Source organism: Hyaena hyaena, unplaced genomic scaffold (genome assembly GCF_003009895.1).
Source record: "Hyaena hyaena isolate Hyena2069 unplaced genomic scaffold, ASM300989v1 scaffold_332, whole genome shotgun sequence".
In the NCBI taxonomy this organism is placed as follows: Eukaryota; Metazoa; Chordata; class Mammalia; order Carnivora; family Hyaenidae; genus Hyaena; species Hyaena hyaena.
In genome coordinates, this window is record NW_024080964.1 from 303,680 (window position 1) to 326,580 (window position 22,901).

The 22,901-nt window shown below is 37.9% G+C and overlaps 1 protein-coding gene and 1 pseudogene across 7 annotated transcripts in view; one reads left to right on the plus strand and one right to left on the minus strand.

Annotated features, from left to right (window-relative positions):
- The window catches only part of CLHC1 (clathrin heavy chain linker domain containing 1), a 45,055-nt gene extending 39,238 nt beyond the window's left edge, over positions 1-5,817 (plus strand). For 6 of the 7 annotated variants that reach the window (XM_039249182.1, XM_039249184.1, XM_039249188.1 and 3 more), the window contains 2 exons: positions 3,714-3,893; positions 5,501-5,817. In XM_039249182.1, coding sequence (XP_039105113.1) covers positions 3,714-3,893; positions 5,501-5,697 — 377 coding nt within the window. In that variant the 3' untranslated portion in view covers positions 5,698-5,817. Of the gene's footprint in view, positions 1-3,713; positions 3,894-5,500 lie in introns of those variants that run through there. The other variant, XM_039249187.1, reaches the window with a different exon arrangement.
- A 5,570-nt stretch (positions 5,818-11,387) lies between these two features.
- On the minus strand, positions 11,388-11,829 carry LOC120243168 (annotated as a pseudogene).
- Positions 11,830-22,901: the final 11,072 nt, after the last annotated feature.

Consider the following 22,901-nt stretch of genomic DNA (forward strand, 5'->3'; position numbering starts at 1 on the left):
GCAGTTCTCTAGCTGTTATTTCTCCCTCGAATTTCTTTAGAGGAGAGTTCTTCTGTTTTGTCATTTTGGCTAGCTTTCTTTCTCGTTAGTTTTAAAAGCTTGTGATGTGTTCTGCCCGTGTGAGTGCTGCTATATTAATATTAAAGGAGGCTCATACACTGTCCAGGGCCTGGCCGTTCAGGAAGTCTTCTTTGAAGGGTGTCCCTTGGTCTCTCTTGTGACTTTGGTTTTATTTCTCTACTCGTAGTGATGTTTTGAACTCTCCACGATGTGCACTTTAGGTTTGTTCCTTGAAGTAGCCTGTGCCACAGGCGCAGAGGAGGCGGGCCGTCTCCCGTGCCTCACGCCCTCACTCCGTGCGTTCTTAATGATGCCACCCAACTTGCAATCCCACAAGCCAAGGCACTTCAGGGCAGGGAACTGGTTCCTCCTGATGCCGACCGCGTCCCTGGGGTACCACCTAACCTGGAGGGAACTTCCACTGTCCAGTGCCAGACCGAGGCCACCAGTCCAAGGAAAGCCCCACAGTTAGAGGTGGGATATCTCTCCGAAAGCCCTGCTTCTCCGCGAGCGCAGACGGGAAAGCCAGATTATGGATTTTTAAAAGCCAAATAACAACTTGGTATTTTTATGACCACAGTTTTGAATTTATAAACCCTAGACTGTATTTTGAAAACCATTGCTCTAGTTGTTTGTGATATATCACACTTGGCAAATTGGCCTTTATAATCTTATTAAAACAGAATATCTATGAAAGGGGAACCCTCTTTGTACTGTTGGTGGGAATACAAGTGGCTGCAGCCACTTTGGAGATCAGTATGGAGGTTTCTAAAAAAGTTAAAAAATAGGGGTGCCTAGGTGGCTCAGTCAGTTAAATGTCCAACTCCTGGTTTCAGCTCAGTTTAAGACCTCATGGTTTGTGAGTCTGAGCCCTGTGTCAGGCTCTGCGCTATTAACTTACCCTCTCTTCTGCCCCTCCCCTGCTCACACACACACACACACACACACTCTCAAAATAAATAAATAAACTCTTAAAAAATGTTAAAAATAGAACTACCCTATGATCTAGCAATTTCTATAGTAGGTATTTATCCAAAGGATACAAAAATACAGATTTGCAGGGTTATATGTACCCCAGTGTTTATAGCAGCATTTTCAACAATAACCAAACTTTGGAGAGAGCCCAAATGTCCATTGATTGATGAATGGATAAAGAAGATTGGTGTATACACAGTATATATACACAATGGAATATTACTCAGCCAACCAAAAGAATGAAATCTTGCCATTGCAACAATGTGGATGGAGCTAAAGTGTATTATGCTAAGTGAAAAAAGTCACTCAGAGAAAGAGAAATGCCGTATGATTTCACTCATATGTGGAATTTAAGAAACCAAGCAGATGAACATATGAAAGGGAGGGAAATAAACCACGAGAGACTCTTAAGGATAGAGAACAAGCTGAGGGGTGATAGAGGGAGGTGGAGGGGGGATGGGCTAGATGGGTGATGGGTACTAGGGAGGGTACTTGTTAGGATGACCACTGGGTATTGTATGCAAGTGATGAATCACTGAATTCTGCTCTTGAAACCAATATTCCACTATTTGTAAACTAACTAGAATTTAAATAAAAATGTGAAGAAAAAAACCCAGAACATCCATGAGATAAAAAATTATTAATAACATATGAAACTGGGGAAGAAATGATGAAATGGATTACAAAGTGTGGTAAGCAGAGGAGAAAGTTCATAGGATTTGAACTGTGTTCTTTCTAACTAGTTAGAGACCATATGATGCACATTTTTGAGTAAATATCAGTTAATTAATCAATTCAAAGAGAAGGGGATTTGAATACCTGATTGAATGAAACAGCAAAATGTGTGAGTTATGAACTGTTGGAAGCTGGGGGATGCTATATAAATAGCTTCCCCTTAGTGGAGGCCAGTTTGAGTGACCCAAATCATAAACTTCTAACTCTACTCTAGGGAAATTTTTAAAAAATTGTTTGACTTTATTGATCCAGAATTATATTCTGCTATTCCTTGCTTATTCTTTTATCATTTTTCTCTGTATTTGTGTGGTGTGCATGTGCATGCATGTGTATATATAAATACATACAATGCATGCACATGTATATTTATTATTTTGGAGGAGCATCACTAAAGATTGGAAGGTCATGGACTCTGGGGGATCAGATGAACTGTTCTACTTTATGTCATGTGTATAATTCTGGGAAAATTAACTTCTCAAAGCCTGTTTCCTCACTTTTAATGTGCGAATAATAATATCTCACTTATACTGACTATTAAATACAGTGATTTAATATAAGTAAATTCCCAGTAGAGTAAGTATGTGTTTAATAAACACTAGATTATCTTATATTGCCTGTGAAAAAAATTGCAAATTATGTCTGGTAGTTCTTAAAAGGCTTTCAGAAATTATTCTGAATACTGTCTCTGTTGTGACCAAAGACTATTTTTACTTGAAAAATTTTAGTAAGTTAATGCAAAGTTAATAAATTTAAGAATATAAGTCATGCCTATAGTACTAAATGAACTCAGTAGTTAACTAGTATATTAAACTGTTGCAGACTGTAGAGAATTCTTAAACTCATTTTCCACATTAAGCCATATGAAACTTCTTTTTTTTGAAGTCAAAAATGGTCAAATGTAGGCAACTTCATTCATATGGCTCAGCCTGTAGCTACTTGAACTGGCTCATGGTTTCTTAAAGTCTTCATTTTTGAGTTTCTAAATATTTCATATTTTTAGGGAAAAAAATCCAAGTCCCTTTTTCTGTGCTTTGCACTGAAAGAAAGAAATTATACTCATTGGGAGTTGGCCCAAGTATGAGCAACAAGATATAGACAAACACAATGCCGTTAGTTGGAACCTTAGAGATTGGAGATGCTAACACTTTTTTTATTGTTTATTTGTTTCTGAGATAGATAGAGAGAATGAACTAGGGTGGGGAGGGGCAGGGAGAGAGGGAAATCTAAAGCGGGCTAACAGCAGAGAACCTGCTGTAGGGCTCGAACTTACAAACCATGAGATCATGACCTGAGCTGAATTCAGATGCTTAACTGACTGAGCCACCCAGGCGCCCCAACGCTAGCACTTTTAAGATGCATAAACTGAAATCCAAAAGAATAAGTGACTGATGGAACTGTGGTTAGTTTACCAACCTAATTCTCTCCATTCTACCACAGTTCTTTGATCATTTGTTTTCCTGCTAGTTCTTGTTATAAGTAGTTTTCTTTAATTTTTTGCTATGCTGAGCATGATTTAAAAAAAAATTTAATGTTTGTTTATTTTTGAGAGAGAGGAAGAGAGAGAGAGAGAGATACAAGAGTGTGAGTGGGTGAGGAGCAGAGAGAGGGAGTCACAGAATCCCTCTCCAGGCCCCAGGATCTGAGCAATTAGCACAGAGCCTGATGTGGGACTCAAATTCAAGAACCCTGAGATCATGACCTGATCAAACTTAAGAACCTGAGCCGAAGTCAGACATTCAACCAACTGAGCCACTCAGGCACCCCATGAGCATGATTTTTTTTTTTCTTCTTGATTGAAGATAGTACTGTTGAATTCATTGAGAGCTTTAGGAGGACTGGAAAAAGAAATGTTGATTGGCAGGCATAGATATTAGCTGGTCCCAGTTTGTAGTTGATGTATCATATTAAGATGTTGAGACATAGTTTTTAAATTTTGCTTTCAGATGACCTGATGGAGCTAATAAAGTTATGTCCTCACACTGAATTAATTCACTGTCTCACTAGAGAATGGAACGGGAAACCACCATCTTTATCTTTCGGTCTTGCCATACTTCATCTATTCTCTATAGATATGAAAAAAGTTGGTATTGAGCTACTTCAAGACATAAGTAGAGGTGGAAACGGTAAGTATAGTAAACTGTTGTTGTAGCTGTTGTTGTAGAAGAAAAAGTAGTGGGTCATTTAGGGGAAGGTTCAAGATTACTATGTTTCAGTTAACTCATTCATCCTGAGTTCCTTGTTTGGAATTGACTTTAGGAGTTTATAAGTGTAAAATTACCGTGTCAGTAATAGTCTGCTGACAATAGTATTTGTTCTCGAGAGAACTACAAAGTCTCAGAGAGAATCTTTATGAAGCTTTAGGGGACTCTCTTAATAATTACACTAACACTACTACTAAAACCTTTACATATTTTAATAAATGTGTATAATTAGTAATTCTGTATATATTTTAAGTGTTATTTAGATATAATCTTTTTAAAAAAATGTTTATTTGTTTTGAGAGAGAGAGAGAGAGACTGCGAGTAGGGGAGGGGCAGAGACAGAAAAGAGAGAGAATTGCAAGCAGGCTCTGGGATGCCAGTGCAGAGCCTGGCATGGGACTTGAATTCACAAACTGTGAGATCACGAACTGAGCCGAAATCAAGAGTCCAGTGCTTAACTGACTGAGCCATCCAGGTGCCCCTAGAAATAATCTCTCTGTCTATATTAATCTTAAACCAAATATATATATATATTTATATATTTATATATATATATATATAAATGTCATTTACACATGATATTTACTCTGAACATAACTCTATAGTGGGATCAAGAATTAACTAATTACATCTCAAATTTCCTTCCCTTTCTCTAATATAGGAACCTGAGCAGACACCTTGATTTTAAATTATTATGTGGGGTTAAAGAATGAATAGCAGATTACATGACCATATTTGGGATGATAATTTTGAAATCATTATAGACATCAACTAAAATATTTTATTTGACAAAACTAATAATCATGGTAGAAATAAAATAAAGTGATGACAATATTTTAAAAAGGTATCTTCTTTCATTAAGTATCATAAGTAATGCAGGTAGATAAGAAATGAGTTCCCTAAATAAGTATATTCCAAAGGGGGTCACTGTAATTGATTTTCAAAAGTAAATAATCTCATTCATTTTCTTTAATAAACTCTTTCTTTTATATCCTTTGAAAAAGTATTTGTTATAGAAGTTCCATCATTAAGAGGTCTCTCTCCAGAGATAAGATGGAGGGTTTGCCAAAGAGATTTTTAAGCCCTTGGGCCAGCACTACTAGGGAATTTATAAAATAATTTGAAGGATCATGAAAATTAGACCTATAAGCCCTCAGTTACATGACAGTGTCTGATGGGACCTTACACATTCTGAAAAAGGCTGAGCCCTTATTCTTCTTTTTCTGAGCCCCCTTCCTTGTAACCTTCAACATCTGCTAACCCTACCAAGAAGGAGATGAGTAAAGGTGTGGGAATGTGAGAGATGGTAGAGGTTGACATGAGGCATAAAGAGGCTAATGAAAAAGGAGAAACTAACACTTGATTACTTACCACAAGTTGGATAAAGCACTCCACATTAAACTTCTAGGGAGCAGGTTTAATAGTAACTGAGTTGAAATGATATCCCTTTCTATTTTGGAAGAATTTTTAAATGTGGATTTTCAGATAAGAATAAGTACCATTCTATAATATTATAATTTTTTCCTTAGGTATAGTTGAACATCTTATGATAAATGATCCATTTTGCTCATTAGAAAACTGGCAAGAAGTGGCAAATATATGTTTACAGAATGGCTTTGACAAAATATCTAAAGACATCATGTCTGTTCTTCGATCTCAGGCTGGAGTTACAGAAATTTCTGAAGAGGATGATACAGTCAACTTAATGGAACATGTTTTTTGGTAGTGCTACGTCTTAACCAGTTGAGGGAGCTTGTATAACATTTTATGTGTATTGGTTGGACAATTTGATTTTGGCATAACTAACTTATAAATAAATCCAAAGTATGAAGCTCTCAGAAATAAATCATGCTTTTGTTATGTTGACATTTAGATCTGTCCTTGAAACATTTATACTATTTCATTTCCCCCCCCCAATATGGTCATTTCTTATATTGAATCTTGATAAAATCCAAGAATATAACTCAGTTTAGATACATACTTCCATCTAAGGGCATAAGCTAATATCTAGATATATTCCTTTCTGGTGATCTGATTTCAGAGCAAGAACGGGAGAAGGTGTGAGTAGTATCCTGTCAGACTAATATCCCAAATATTGAATGCTATGAGCCTGCTTTTTAACAAGAAAAGAAGGTTGTCATTTCATGGTTGGACTCACTGGTGAAATCCTAAGTATAGTAATTTTGTAATACTGATTTTAAGATGTGCTCCATGCTTTGGTATATGTAAATAGCAAATGTTAGGCTTCTACTCTAAAAGTTGGGAATCTAGCATGTTACTACCTAGAGAGAAGACCAGCCAAATTTTGCATGGAAGAAGACCTGAGACACCTGTAGGTATGGAACATATATCCTAAGATGTAGTTTGGGATGATTTCAAATGTCTAAATAAGTATTTGATGGAATACTCAGGTTCTGTGTCATGGACAGGTAGGATATGCAACATATTTAGTGATCCACATGGCATGGGCACCACCAGTCAAACAGAACAGATCCCCAGCTAATCATAACAGCTTCCAGCCCTTATGCCACAGGAGAGCATACCAGCTAAATGTCAGCCTAGATCATGGAATTTGGTAACAGTGAGCTGCTATGAGATGGAGTTAAGAGTCAAGCTTTCCACTCCTAAATTTAAATTGAATGTCTCTTTTTTACTCTATAGTGGAAAGAATATGTACTTGAAGTCAGATAGTGCCATATTTAAATTCTTGTCTTACGTCTTCTTCTTTGTAAAATATAGGCAGTAATACCTCCTCCAAAGGTTTGTCCTAAAGGTTAGTGATATGTGTGTTTGACATAAGCATATTACATAATGGAGGAATTTCATAGACGATAACTATTACTTCTGTGTAAGAGGTCCCAGAAATCTATATTCTTCTACTTGGCTTAAACTTACTAAATCCCACGTATCTGTCTTGTAAAATTATCCTTCTTTGGAGTATTCTATAATATTGACACACCTTATTTCCTATGTAGTAAGCTATCTGTCTATGCTAATATTAGGGTTTCTTGGCTTATCTTAAGTCCTGAGGGTACTGGCTGAATTCTCAGTTTTTCCATATGTTGCTAAACACTGTACTGCATAATTATAATTTAGTTTTCTAAAATATATTTTAAAGTAATATATGCACACAATTTAAAAAAATGTATTACTACAAGGCTTATAATAACTAATAATATTTTGATTTCTGGCCTTTGCATTAGCTATGATTTTTGAAAAGAAGAGACGAAGGATGGGAAAAAAGGAAGAGAAAGAGAAAAGACATTTCAGCAGCGTTTATTTTTATTTAAAAATTTAAAAAAATTTTATTTATTTTTAGCAGCATTGGTTTTTAATGTACGAATGGCTCAAAACCTTTTTTCTTTGAGACTTGTATGATTGATAGAAAGCTATTACGTGTCCATTGACAGAATGTAGGGAAATTTAGTGTCCATGAAAGCCAGAAGGATAAAGTAGGAACATAAATGTGAAAAAAGCTTGGAACAGCAGCTGTTGTTGTTGTTACTGTTAATTTTGCTTTGATTTTAAAATGTTTTTCCTCCACTCATTATTATTCCTCCTCTGTTTAGCATTATTTTTGGCAGTTTTCCCAAGGAATGTGAAACTTGTCAAGTGAATATAAATTAAAACGTCTAGAGATGAAGTTGGGAGAAAGAGCAAGAAAGAATATGAAGTCATGTGGGGGAAGGAAGAGTGGAGCTGTGAGCTACATAAGGTTTGGAAGCAGTTGGAGCCTTCTGTAGGCTGCATTGAGAGATGCATAACAGGAGCCTCTTGGCATAGGATCCTGCATTCGAGACCAGCTATACCACAATCTGGCTTTTTGTCCTTTTCTTCATAAATTTATTTTGACTAGATAATTCCTCATCATTTATAACCCAAAAATTCTGTAATTCTGCAAAGGTACAGATGATTCCCCAGTACTTTTTAAGCTTCTGCCTAAATTTGAAATACCAAGATTCAACATCAAAATCAATAATACATTGAATGCCTACTTTGTGTATGGTCTCTGCTATCAAGATTATAGCTTCAGTGGAGACACAGTATGCTTTTAAAAATAATAATTCCTCAGTATCATCTAATATCCAGTCCATATTCAAATTTCACCAATTGCTTAAATATACCTTTTTATAGTTGATTTGTTCCAATTAGGATCTAAACAAGGTTCGTTGTGTTCTGTTTGGTTGTTGTATCTTTGCATCTAGAGTATGCCTCTCCCCTCCCCCTTTTTTCTTTCTCTATTGACTGGTTGGACTGGGTGTTACCAGTCCATTTTGTTACCAAAAATGTTCCCCCTGTTAGATTTGTCTGACTGGTATTTGTCCTTTATTTGTTAATCTATTTCCCATATTTCCTATAAATGGAAGTGAGTTCTAAAGACTTGACTAGCTTTAGCTTCAGCTATTTTGACAAGATTACTTACAGGTATGTTGAGTACTTCACATTCTATCATATTATGATGCACTAAGTGTTGGGTTGTCTCATTGCCTCTTGAGATACATGGCCTGCAGGGTCAGGATTCCAGCTGCCTCCTAGCCTCTTTCCTACTGTACTCCTCACTTGCTTCCACCCAGATGTGTGCTTGCTCTTTGTTCCTCCTGTAAGGTGTGGTGGTTAAACGTAGTGTCTCTCCTGATCGGATGGAGGGCCCAAGTGTGGGATGACAATCTGGTGGAAGCTAGTGGCACAGGAGGTGAGAGGATTCACCTGAGGCAGAACAAAGGAAATAGAAGTTTATTGAGTACACTGCAGGGGAGCAGCGGGCAGGACAGCAGAGGAGAGGTGTCTGCCAGGAGGCAGTGGAGTGGGGAGCAGTGCTGTATTTAAAGCTGGAGGGTGAGGTGGGGTGAGGAAGTATGGAATTTTCCCTTTTTTGGTGACTGCTGGTTGTAAATAGCCCACTCATCAGTTAAGGCCTATGGATATTTTGACATGAGTCTCCTGATGGCCCTGTCTGTATTCAGCCAGGGGGTCCCTGGGGGCCCTTTCTACATTCTGTTGCTCAAGCCTGCTTGCCTAAAAGTGGCCTCTACATGAGGGGCTTTAAAATATGCTGTTTCTTTTACCTGGAAGCCTCGTCCCTTTCTTCTTACCTAGTTAATAATTTCTTTTAGGGGCGCCTGGGTGGCTCAGTCGGTTAAGCGTCCAACTTCAGCTCAGGTCATGATCTCACGGTTTATGGGTTTGAGCCTGCATGGGCCTCTGTGCTGCCAGCTCAGAGTCTGAAGCCTGCTTCAGATTCTGTGTGTCCCTCTCTCTCTCTGCCCTTCTCCCACATGCACTCTTTCTCTCTCTCAAAAAAAAAAAAAAAGGGCACCTGGGTGGCTTAGTTGGTTAAGCGTCCGACTTTCGCTTAGGTCATGATCCCGTGGTTTGTGGGTTCGAGCCCCGCGTCGGGCTCTGTGCTGACTGCCAGCTCAGAGCCTGGAGCCTGTTTCAGAGTCTGTGACTCCCTCTCTCTCTGACCCTCCCCTGCTCACGCTGTCTCTCTCTCTCCTAGAAATAAATAAAACATTAAAAAAAAAATTAAAAATTTTTTAAATAAATAAAAACAAACTTTTTTTACTTCAGTTTTTAGTTTAGTTAAAACTTCCTTAGGGAAGCCTTTCTTGACTTCCTCAGTTAGGCTAATTTTCCCTTTTATAGGCTGTCCTTCATTGCAGTTATCCTCGTTGTAGTTGGGGACAGTACTTTTAATTGACCCTTTTGAGGGTATGGGAAATGGACTAGGGTTAACTGTATTTGTCTTCTAGGGCTGCCAAAACAAAGTACTACAAACTGAGTGTTTTAACCAACAGAAGCAGAATGTCTCACAGTTGTGAAAGCGACAAGTGTGAGATCCAGGTGTTGGCAGGGCTGTTTCCTTAGCTTGTAAGGGAGGAATCTGGTCCAGACCTCTGTCTCTCTCCTTGACTTATGGGTGGCCATCTTCCTCTGTCTCTTAGGTCATCTCCCCTTTATGCATGTCTGTGTCCAAATTTCCTCTTCTTATAAGGACACCAGTTATATTGGAGTAGGGCCCACCCGAATGACCTCGTTTTATTGATTACCTCTGTAAAGACCCTGTCTCCATATAAGGTCACATTATGAGGTACTGGGGGTTAGGGCTTCAACATGGGGATTTGGAGGAAGTCATAGTTCAACCTATAACATTCACCACTGTATCACCAAAATCAAACACTGTGCTGGGTACAAAGTCAATTTCAATAAATAGTTGCAGGAATAAATACCTGGTATCTCCCATATTTAATGTTCATGTTATGAATTTACTGTTGCTTTATTTTTCTTTGGTAAATTTTATTGATATGTAAACATACATATACCCAATAATACATTCTGAAAAATGCACAAATTATAACTCTAGAGCACAATAATTTTTCACAAAGAGAACACATTGTGTAACTAACTCCAAAGTGAAGAAACAGAATACCCCTGTCATCCAAGAAGCCCCTTTAAGTCACTGTGATCCCTCTCCCAAAGATAGCCACTATTCTGACTTCTCATATCATTGATAAGTTTTATCTGATTTTGAATTGTATATAAAAGAAATCATAATGAATTTTTCTGTGTGTGTTTGGTTCTTTTGCCCTTTATTATTTTTGTGAGATTTTTTCCACCGAGTATACTTGCAATTATTCATTCTCAAAGCTGTTTATCATTCCAATATGTAAGTACACCAGAGTTGTAGCAGGAATGGATATTTAAGTTGTTTCCAGTGTGAGGCTAATACACATAGTGCTTTCATGAACATTCTTATCCGTGTCTTGTATACAAACATAAGTGTGCATTGTTGTTGGATTCCTGCTTTGTTTTTAGGTTGTATTTTGAGTGTATATTAAAAGTCATACTGGCAGCCATAATTTTCAGGATCAGCACCACATTAATGTTTGATTTATAACATTATCCTGTGACAGCTATAATGAAATAGCTATAATAGAAATTCTGCATTTGGTTAGAAATAGTCAAAATTAGTCATTTCTCTAAACCCATTTCTCTAAAAAAAGAGATTTTGTTTTGAGCAGCTTTAGGTTCACAGCATTATTGAGGAGAATATACAGAGATTTCCCATATAGCCACCTGCTCCCACACATGCACGACCTCCCCCACTATCAGTATCCCCCACCAGAGTGATAGATTTGTTACATTGGATGAATCTCCAGTGACACATCATTATCACCCTGTCCATTGTTTACAAGAGGGTACACTCTTGGTGCACATTCTATGGGTTTGGACAAATTTATAATGACAAGTATCAGAATAGTTTCACCACCCTAAAAATCCTCAGTGCTTTGCCTATTCATCCCACATGGTTTTTCTCATTTTTTATATGGAGAATGTATTTGCCTACCATGTATGAAAAGAATAGGAAAAAAATTTTTTAGGTGTATAAATGATTAACAGGCAAGGCCTACAGATTTATTTCTTCTTGGACACATCCATGGTGAGGCCACGGCAGCCTGCAGTCTTGGCGTGCTGGCCTCAGACACAAAGTCCTCTGTGGGCCTAAGTCTTCTTCAGTTGCTCCAGATCTTCACAAAGTTTGTTATCCAGACCACTGGCCAGATCATTGGCTGTATTTTTTATCCTTCATGTCCTTTTGTCTGTTCAAAAATCAGTTGGAGAACCTATACTGGTGTGGATTCTGCATGATGGTGATTACATGTTCCACCTCATCCTCAGTGAGCTCTCCTGTCCTCCTAGTGAGATCATTGTCTGCTTTCCTCATCACCACATGAGCATGTCTTTGCCCCACACCCTTAATTGCAGCGATGGCAAAGGTTACTTTCCACTACCCTTTGATATTGGTGTTAGGCACTCACAAAATATGCTGGAACTTCTCAGGGATCACTAGAGGCATGATGGTGGCCCCAGCAGTGGCCTATAGACCTCCTGTGGAAGAGGAGAATACTAATGTTTTAAGTGCTCTCTGTCTGCCACACACTGTGATAGCTATTTTGATATATATTCTCATTAAAATCCATACAACAATTTTGTGAAATAGAGATTATGATCCCCATTTGTATAGGCAAAGGAAAGGGACCAGAAGGCAAAGCAATATGCTGAAGATCCATAGCAAGGGTCATGATAAACTAATGTATGACTTCAAATTAGGTGTTCTTTCTGCCATACCAATGAAAGAGAGAAAATGTTTCTTCTAGAGTCAGAAAGATTTCATTGTACTAATATGCATTTACATTTCTGTTTAATTATTGTAGTTAAGCATTTATCAAAGTGAATTTCCATTATTTTTGTTTATTTGTAAAGGCTTAGAGATTTTCTGAAACAAAAATTTAATCTAATGAAGTTATTCTTAACATTTTTCTAAATCCTAGATTAGTTAAGAAATAACCATTATATTGAATAACTTTAAAAATTTAATAGATAAAAATGTTATTTTAGTTGCCTTCAATTCTATTAGGCTGCTAAAGTATAAGGTAAGTTAAAAATCAAAGTAGAGTCCTCATTGGTTATTTTTTTTGAACTTTCTCTATTTCATGGAAATTTCTTCCATTCCTTCTTGGAAAAAGACCATATTAAAAAATTCCAGTTAAAACATAGTGTAATATTAGTTTAAGGTGGAAAAAACAGCATTTTAACAGAGTTGAACTACTGTAGCACTACTGAACATATAAAGTTGTCAATTTGCTAGTAGTTATAATTTGTTGTGTTCTTGAAAAAAAATTAGGTAACTAATAAAGGTACTATCATTTATGTAGCAGTTTCTTTGTGTTTTTTTATTGTCAATTATCTACAGGTACCCTACATGTCTTGGAATCTGTGTCAATCTCTCCGTGATGTTTCAGACTGCAAACTGAAGGTCACTCAAGTATCTGTAGAAGCCAGGTACTACTATAAATTAGTAAGGCATTTCATAATCAGGCATAGAAGAATCTGGGGACTTTTCGAAAGGAATTATTGTAAATTCCAGTTAATTTTTGTCATGCAGGATTATGGACTCAGAATTACCCTATCAGAAGTTGGCAATGTAGATTTGACATGAGCAATCCTGATTTTCAGGGTACTGTGTAGGTCAAACAAAACACATCTACAGACCAAACTTTACCTGTAGGCCTCCAATTTGAAACCTCTTTCCTAAACTCAGAAAGCCAGATTGAATTTCTTGTTTCCATTAATTTTAAATGAAGCTTTTTGAGTAGATAAAGGAAGTAAAGAGCTACGATGTTTTCTTATTCAGGAAAAGCTGCTGCAGAATGCCTAATTTACTGATGCCATGGTAATAGAAGGCAGGATTCTTTAACCTAAAAGTTAAAGCTAGTCTATATATTGCTGGTCTAGAATGGAGGCCGTTTCAATTTCTAATGCAGAGGAACTTGGAAAGTAGCACAGATGTAATTTGTATATAAAAGAAGCAAAAGTAATTTTGATGCCCTTTTCTCCCATGCTAAATAATTAATCTGTCAGTATCCTTCCTCAATTGTATTGCCATAGAATAGTTAAAAAAAAAAAAAAAAAGCCCTTTCAAAAGAGGCTATTAAGATACATTTTGAACAATTTCCTAAATTGGTCCCTGTTTCTATTTAGTTGGCTCTTTAGTATAAATTCCATTATGGCTGTGTGGCTGCCATTATGTTGTATTTTCAAACTGCCTGTGGAAATAATTACCACTAAATGTTTTCAGTCCTCCATTGAGTTAATAATCTACCACCAAGTTACCACATGTATTGATGTGTTAAGGCCACTGAGGAGGATCTACCTTTTTCATCTAAGAGGTTATATTCTGTTATCTTGTTTCCTGGCATCAGATCATACAGAGCCAGCTTTAGTTGAATTTGTGCTTAACATGAAGTGTGTGTCAGCCTTAAACTCTTTGGTGATACACAGATCAACATATCTAATAACAAGCCCTTGGCGCACCTTGGTGGCTCAGTCGTTTGAGCGTCCAACTTCAGCTCAGTTCATGATCTTGTGGTTCATGAATTTAAGCCCCACGTCAGGCTCTGTGCTGTCAGCTCAGAGCCTGGAGCCTGCTTCTGATTCTGTGACTCCCTCTCTCTCTGCCCCCACCCCCCTGCTCATACTCTGTCTGTCTGTCTCTCTCTCAAAAATAAATAAAACATAAAAACAAACAAAACCAAGCCCTCATCCATTTCCTCACCACAAACATGCTCACACAGTTTGAAAGCACAGAATCAACCTGAGAATGCACATTTTGGAAGCAGCTCCCACCAATGGGTCTTAATTATCAAAGATCTCTGTCAAGTTGCTTAAAGATCTAGGCATTTATAGGTTAACAATCATGGGCTTTGAAATGCAAGCCTTGAGGAGTCCAGAGAACAAACAGTCTGTTTGTAAAGTCTGTATGCTATTTTATTTTTGCCCAGCTTGTCTGGGGTGAGGACTTAAATTAATCAGTTCCTGAATAACATCACAGTCACAAAAAGACAAATACTGTATGATTCCATTTATAGGAGGTACTTAGAGTATTAAAAAATAATAAAAAAGAAAGTATGATGGTAGTTTCCCCCCAGGGGTCAAGGGGAGGGGAGAATGGAGAGTTATTTAATTGTTTAATGGATATAGAGTTTCCATTTTACAGGATGAAAGAGTTACGGGGTTGGATGGTGGTAATGGTAGCACAGTATGAATGTATTTAACGTCAATAAATTGGGCACTTAAAGATGGTTAAGGTGATAAATTTTGTTTTTTGTATTTCACCAAATTAAAAACAAAAAACAACTCTGCTCCTGTAACAGCTCTGTCCTCTTTCCATATAGCTGATGTCACAAAATTACATCCTTGAACATTGTGTGCCCAAAACTATAATCTAATTCTTATAAATGCATTAGTCTCTTTTTAGGTAGAAAACAAAATTAGAGTTAACCAAACTTACATTAATATTAGCTTTTAGACTAGTAATTTTTAGAAAATGTATTATTCTTTTAAGTCATGCAGATAACAAAAAGTAAAGTTACAAACCACTGTTACAGTAATAATAGCTCTTACAATTGCCTATGTATTTACCTTTATTGAGATCTATATTTTGTTATAAGCCTTCAAGTTACTGACTAGTGTTCTTTTATTTTATCTCGCAGTAGTCCCTTGAGCATTTCTTTCAGGGTAGGCCTAGTGGTAATGAACTCCTTCAGCTTTTGTTTAACTGGAAAACTCTTTTTCTTTTAAATGTTTACTTTTATTTTTCATAGAGAGAGAGCGTGAGTGGGGGAGGGACAAAGAGAGAGGGGGACAGGGGATCCAAAGTGGGCTCTGGGCTGACAGCATGGAACCCAACGTGGGGTTCAAACTCAGGAACCGTGAGACCACGACCTGAGCCAAAGCTGGACGTTAAATTGAGTCACCAGGCACCCCTATTTAGGAAAGTCTTAATTTCTCCCTTATTCTTGAAGGATAGTTTTGTGGGATATAGGAATCTTGGTTGACAGGGTTTTTTAAAATATTTTTTAAATTTATTTCTAGGAGAGAGAGACAGAGAGACAGCGTTAGCAGGGGAGGGTCAGAGAGAGAGGGAGATACAGACTCCGAAACAGGCTCCAGGCTCTGAGCTGACAGTCAGCACAGAGCCCAACGCGGGGCTCGAACCCACGAACCGCGAGATCATGACCTAAGCGAAAGTCGGACGCTTAACCGACTAAGCCACCCAGGCCCCCTGACAGTTTTTGTTTTTTTTTTTTTTCCTTTTAGCACTTTGAATAGCACTGCCTTTTTGCCTTCAAATTTTCTGATGAAAATTTTGCTGATAATCTTATTGAAGACCCCTTGTATAATACAAGTCTTTTTTCTCTTGTGGTTTTCAAGATTCTCTGTTTGGTTTTTGAAATTTAATTATAATATATTTCAGTCTGGGTCTCTTTGAGTTCATCTTATTTGGAGTTTGTTGATCTTCTTAGACGTTTATTTCATGTCTTTCATCAAATTTGGGAATTTTGTAGCTATTATTTCTTCATATATTCTCTTGGCTGCTTTCTCTATCTCTTCGTCTTCTTTTAGGACTCCCATGATGCATATGCTGGTCCACTTCATGGTATTCCACAGGTCCCTTATGTTCTGGTCACTTTTCTTTAATTTTTTTTTTCCTTTCTGTTCCTGAGACTTAATAATTTCTTTCTTTTTTTTTTTTTAAATGTTTTATTTATTTCTAGGAGAGAGAGAGAAAAAGAAAGAAAAGGAGAGAAAAAGAGAGAGAGAGAAACAAAAACAGAAACAGGCTCCAGGCTCTGAGCTGGCAGTCAGCACAGAGCCCGACGCGGGGCTCGAACCCACGAACCGCAAGATCATGACCTAAGCGAAAGTCGGACACTTAACCGACTAAGCCACCCAGCCGCCCCTAGACTTAATAATTTCTGTTGTCCTGTCTTCAAGTTTGTTGATTCTTTCTTCTGCTGAAATCTGAAATCTGGATCCCTCTAGTGAATTTTTCATTTCAGTTATTGTACTTCTCAGTTCCAGAATTTCTTTTTGGTCTTTCTTTCTTTCTTTCTTTTCTTTCTTTTCTTTCTTTTCTTTCTTTCTTTCTTGTTTTTGTTATAGAGGAAGAGTGAGCAGGAGTTGGGGAGAGGGGAAAAGAGAGAAGGAGGATCTTAGGCAGGTTCCACGACCAGCAAAGAGCCTGACATGGGGCTAGATCACACAGCCAAGATCATGACCTGATCTAAAATCAAGAGTTGGATGCTTAACTGATTGAACCACCCAGGTGCTCCTCTTTTTAGTTTTTCTATCTCTTGGTTGATATTTCCATTTTGTTCAGGCATCATTTTCTTTACTTTTTTCAAATCTTCCTTTAGTTCTTTGAATATCTTTAAGTCAGTGGTATTGAAGTCTTATCTAGTAGATCTGCTATCAGTTCTTTTTCAGTTTCTGTTGATTTATTTATTCCTTTAAATAGACCAGACTTTGGTTTTTCTTTATATGCTTTGTGATTTTTTGGTCGAAAACTGGACATTTGAATCTATTAATGTGGTAACTCGAGATCAGATTCTCTCCCTTCCTTAAGATTTTCTAGTTTTTGTTTTAGTTTATTGTTTGGGGGTTTTTGATTGTTGTAGGCTGTCTCTGTGCCAATAACATGCCTGAGGTGTAAACTTAAGATCTCAAGTCTTTTCTGAGCCTGCACCTTTCCCTGGGTGTGCATGATGACTTTCTAATTTTCCTTGTATATCGAGTTGTTTTTGAACATCCTACTCTTTCACGTCTGGTTCCCAAAAAGGGAAAATGAGAAAAATGGAGGGAGGAAAAGAAGAGAATACTGATCCTTAAAGTCCCCTGAAAGTTACTTCAGCTGGAAGGGGGAGAAGCTTGCAACAATGGAGGGAAGTGCAACAACAATGGCCAACATCCTCTTTGTTGGCATCTCTGAGATCATAAGCAGCAATCAGTAATCAGAGCACAGATGCCCTATATTTGGAAGGTAGGGTTCTTTTTTAACCACCTGGATCCTGCAATCTATGCACACTGCTCCAAGAACAGGTGCACAGTTGCCTGCTTTGGGGCTGGGGATGTGAGAGGGGTACCTGCTACTTTGTACTATAGCTGAAATTGACTCAAATTAACCAGTTTGCTGTTCAAGCCTTCCCCCTAGAAGTTACAAGCCTACAGTAGACTCTAGAGTCCCCAGATAGTTAGACTGTCAGACAGGTTCTGCCAGAGCAATTGTTGATTAGGAGGAAAGATAGATTCCTGGTGCTTTTTACCTTTCTCAGAATCTTCCTTGAAAACTATTCTTGGGGGGATTTGCATTCTTAAGAAAATGGCCCTTTATTTAAAAAAAATTTTTTAAGTTTACTTATTTATTTTAATGTTTACTTATTGTTGAATGAGAGAGAGTGAGAGAGACAGAGTGTGAGCAGGGGAGAGCAGAGAGAGAAGGAGACACAGATCTGAAGCAGGCTCCAGGCTCTGAGCTATGATAACAGAGCTTGATGCCGGGTTCAAACCCATGAACTGCGAGATCATGACTAGAGCCAAATTAAGACGCTTAACCGACTGAGCCATCTAGGCATACTTAGAAGATGGCCCTTTAAAGAAAAAAAAAAAAGGTTACTCTGTATTAAAATATTATGAAATTCTAGCACTTTTTCTGTTTTTGAGCTTTTTTCATTCAGTTGAAGCAGGGATAAGGGTGGGATGAGTGGGGTGAGTTGGTGCCTGGAAATGAGGGCTTTGTTTTCTAGACATAGGATTTCTTTTCAAGACATTTCAAAGGCCATATTGTAGTGGGATCCTGCCCATTGTGCAGTGATCCTACATTGTTATATGTTTGACTGGGCCCTCATGACTTGGCTGACTTTTCTGTTTATGCTACCCTAGGTTGGGGCATAGGCTGGCTGCAAAGCTGTTGCTTATATCATAATTTTACCTTCAAAAGTTTTTGACATGTTAAATCTATTCTTCAGAAAAGTAAGCAATGTATATACAAAAGCAGCCCAGGCTGATCAATGCTGTGGAAATCTATTTTCTCAAAATCACTGGGATGGTTTCAGAACCAGTTGAAGAGGATGCTTGGTTATTCTGTTTACATTGTGTTGAATCCTTGAGTCAAAGTGAGATGATGAGATTATTACACAGTTGAGAGCAAGAGGCATTTCTCTGTGCCTTGAAATAAGACTCTGACCTAGGAAGTAATTCTGGGAAGTCCTTGTTATTTTTCTAACTAAGTTTCTATTTAAATTCCAGTTAGTTAACATGTAGTGTTAGATTAGTTTCAGATGCAGAATTTAGTGATTCTATACAACACCTGGTTCTCATCACAAGTGCCCTCCTTAATACTCATCACTTAGTTAACCCATACCATCATCCACTTCCCCTCTGGTAACCATCAGTTTGTTCTCTATAGTTAAGAGTTTGTTTCTTGGTTTTCCTCTCTCTTTCCCCCAACTATATTCATTTGTTTTATTTCTTAAATTCCACATGAGTGAAATCATACGTTATTTGTCTTTCTCTGACTTATTTTGCTTAGCATAATACACTTTAGATCCATCTGCATTGTTGCAAATGGCAAGATTTCATTATTTTGGATGGCTGAATAATATTAGTAATAATTACTAATAATGATAATATTAGTAATAATTAGTAATAATAATAAATATGTACTTCCTATATATTTCCATCTATTCCTAATATAATAATAATATTCTTGTATACACATACACATGCACACACACACACACACACACACCACATCTTCTTTATCCATTCATCAGTTGATGGATATTTGGGCTTTTTCCATTATTTGGCTATTGTTGATAATGCTGCTATAAACATTGTGGTGCATGTATCCCATCAAATCAGTAGTTTTGTATCCTTTGGGTAAATACCTAATAGTGCAATTGCTGGATCATAGGGTAATCCTATTTTTAACTTTTTGAGGAATGCCCACACTGTTTTCCAGAGTGGCTGCTCCAGTTACATTCCCACCAACGGTGTAAGAAGATTCCTTTTTCTCCACATTTTGCCACCACTTGTTGTTTCTTGTGTTTTTGATTTTAGCCATTCTGACAGGTGTGAGTGAGGTGATATCTCATTGTATTTGATTTGTATTTCCCAGATGATGAGCAATTTGGAATATCTTTTCATGTGTCTGTTGGCCATCTGTATGTCTTCTTTGGAAAAATGTCTATGCATGTCTCCTGCCCATTTTTTAAACTGGATTATTTGTTTTTTGGGATGTTGAATTTTATAAGCTCTTTATATATTTTGGATACTAACCCTATATCAGATATGTCATTTGTAAATATCTTTTCCCATTCTATAGGCTGCCTTTTAGTTTTGTTGATTGTTTCCTATGCTGTGCAGAAATTTTTATTTTGTTGAAGTCGCAATAGTTGATTTTTGCTTCTGTTTTCCTTGCCTCAGGAGACATATCTAGAAAGATGTTGCTATGGCTGATGTCAAAAAGGTCATTGCCTGTGTTCTCCTATAGGATTTTGAGGGTTTCCTGTCTCACATTAGGTCTTTAACTCATTTTGAATTTGCTTTTTTGTATGGTATAAGAACGTGGTCCAGTTTTCCCAACACCATTTATTGAAGAGACTGTTTTCCCCCCTTTGGATATTCTTTCCTGCTTTATCAAAGATTAATTGACCATATAGTTGTGAGCTCATTTCTGGTTTTTCTATCCCATTCTATTAGTCTATGTGTCAATTTTTGTGCTAGTACTACACTGTTTTGATCACTACAGCTTTGCACCATAACTTGAAGTCTGGAATTATGATGACTCTAATTTTGCTTTTATTTTTCAAGGTTACTTTGGCTATTTGGGATTTTTTATGGTTCTATGCAAATTTTACAATTATTCTAGTTGTGTGAAAAATGCTGTTCATATTTTGATATGAATTAAATGTGTAGATTGCTTTGGAGCCATAGACATTTTAATAATATTTGTTCTTCTGATCCATGAGCATGGAAAGTTTTCCCATTTCTTTTAAAAAAAATTTTTAATGTTAATTTTTTAAAAAAGTTTTTTAAACATTTATTTTTAAGAGACAGAGAGAGACAGAGTGCAACAGGGGAGGGGCAGAGAGAGGGAAACACAGAATCCAAAGCAGTCTACAGGCTCTGAGCTATCAGCACAGAACCTGACAAAGGGCTTGAACTCACGAACTACGAGACCTGAGCTGAAGTCGGAGACTTAACTGATTGAGCCACCCACGCGTCCCTAATGTTAATTTTTAAGAAAGCAAGAGACAGGGTGTTAGGCGGGGAGGGGCAGGGAAAGAGGGAGACACAGAATCCAAAGGAGGCTCCAGGCTCTGAGCTGTCAGCACAGAGCTTGATGTGGGGCTTGAACTCAAACTCTGAGATCATGACCTGAGCTGAAGTCAGACACTTAACTGAGCCACCAGGCACCCCTGTTTTTCCATTTCTTTGTGTCATTTTCAATTTCTTTCATCACTGTTTCATAGTTTTCAGAGTACAGATCTTTTACTTTTTTGGTTAGGTTTATTCCTAGGTATCTTAAGGTTTTTGGTGAGAATTCCTTGTTATTTTCTGACTTGGTCTGCTTGTTCACAGGTGCCCACATAACACATAGCTTTTGAAGGGAGTCCACGAGCCAAGATCAGGCTTGTTTTCACTTTACATTTGGGGTTTTATTTGTCTTTGTTCCTCAGCCCTGCCTTCATCAAGGGGGAAAAAAAAGGATGAAAGGAAAAGACTGTAAGCTTGTTGGTCAAGCAGCTTGTAATTTCTCCAGCCCAGAGGAGGAGAAACGATGCCTGAAGCTTCCCGAAGAGGTAAGTACATTTAGGAGGACATGCAATTATTTGTAAGTCAGGGGTTTTCTCAACTCAGCCCTATCTATCATCATTTTGGGCCAAAGAATTCTTTGTTGTATGAGGCTATCCTGGGCTCTCCAGGACAGTTAACAGCATTCTGGCCTCTATCCACTAGATGTCGATAGAGTTCCCTGCTCCCCTGCAACCACTCCTGACTAGCAGAAATGTCTACAGGTCTTGCCAAATGGTTGAACATCATTGGCGTGAGTTTTCCTAATGAGTATAAAAACTCTACCAATCCATAGTTAAAAATAGTAATTACTGGGTTGTTTTACAACAAAGAGGATCAAAGATACAGCAAAGTAAGTGAAGGTACTCCTTTATAAATTGTTATTTACCATGCAGATCTGGAAAGCATCCAGAGGTGAGCACAGGGACACAAATAAAAAAGGGATTCTTTCACTTTAAATTCATAGCTCAGAAATATAAATAACTCAATGATTTTTGGCCAGAAGGAAATAACTATTGTGCTTAGGTTTCTCTCATAGGCAGAAGTACCTTACCGTCAAAGGTGAGCTGCCTGCCTCTGGCTAAGTTCTGTTGATTCCCCTTCCTTCCTGTTCTCCAGGGTACAGTGGCTTCTCTGTTCCTAGGAACTATGGGGCCCCAGGTTTAACCTTTTTCTTCCTGTCTCTTGATGTCTTCCTACTTCAGTGAGAAGCTCTGCGAGGATCTCCAGTCTGTCGGAATGTCTGCTTTAAAGAGTTGAAATCTAAGAAAAGTGCCCTCGCTTGCTTATGGATGGTGGCTTGTTAAGTACTGAATGCCATATTTCACATACAATGATTAAGGTAGCTCTAAGAGGTGAGAAATTGGCATTGTCCTTAAACTGACCAACATTCAAATGAAGGTTTGAAAGAGGGTTTTTTGTGACCTTCACAGAAAGCCATAGAGAGGATAATAGGATTGAAAGCAGGATCTTTGGTGGGAACACTAGTGGATATGGGATCATTCACCTTGAAGAAAAGATTGGAGATGAATCATAAAGGGTTACTAAACAAAGAAGCTTATAAATGTTTTCTCTCTGCCTAATATAACAAAAACATTAATACAGGTGTGAGGAATTTAAATTTATTTCAGGGGAACATTTCTGATCGTTAAGGGTTATCAACTTTACAAAGGGTGCCAGTACCAGAGGTGGTTCTGGAATCTTCTTTAAAGGTCTTTTAAGAATTGCCTGGACTTGTTTCTGGCTGACTGGCTCAGATAAGGTGTGGTTCTACAAGGGAAGGAATGGCCTTGTGAGTCTCACTGCTCTGGCACTTGAATGACTCAATACACATGTTGCAGTTGGCAGTGAGGTGACAACCTGTAACCTACAGAGCCTTAACTTCATTCTCTAAATCAGGACGTGGGCAATGTTCTTTTACAGGGATGGGCTACTTGGCCAGACTCAATGGATGGGGGGTTTTCTCTGTGCCTTCAGTGGGGCTCTGTATATTGATTTAATGAGCAGTCTTGCCATATGGGTTCTCCCCTTAGCTGACTGAGATGGGGATGGATCTATGTGCAGGCTGCTGTTCACTAGGGAGTGCTTTTGGTATCAACAGTGTGGAAGGCAGGGGGAGAAAGTATGGCAGGGAGAAGTTAAGCCGTGAAGCAATCCCAACAAAGAACTCAGCTGACCAGGAGAGCTCAGAAGGTGGGAAGGTGTGCCCAGATGGGGCCAGAGGGCCAGGCC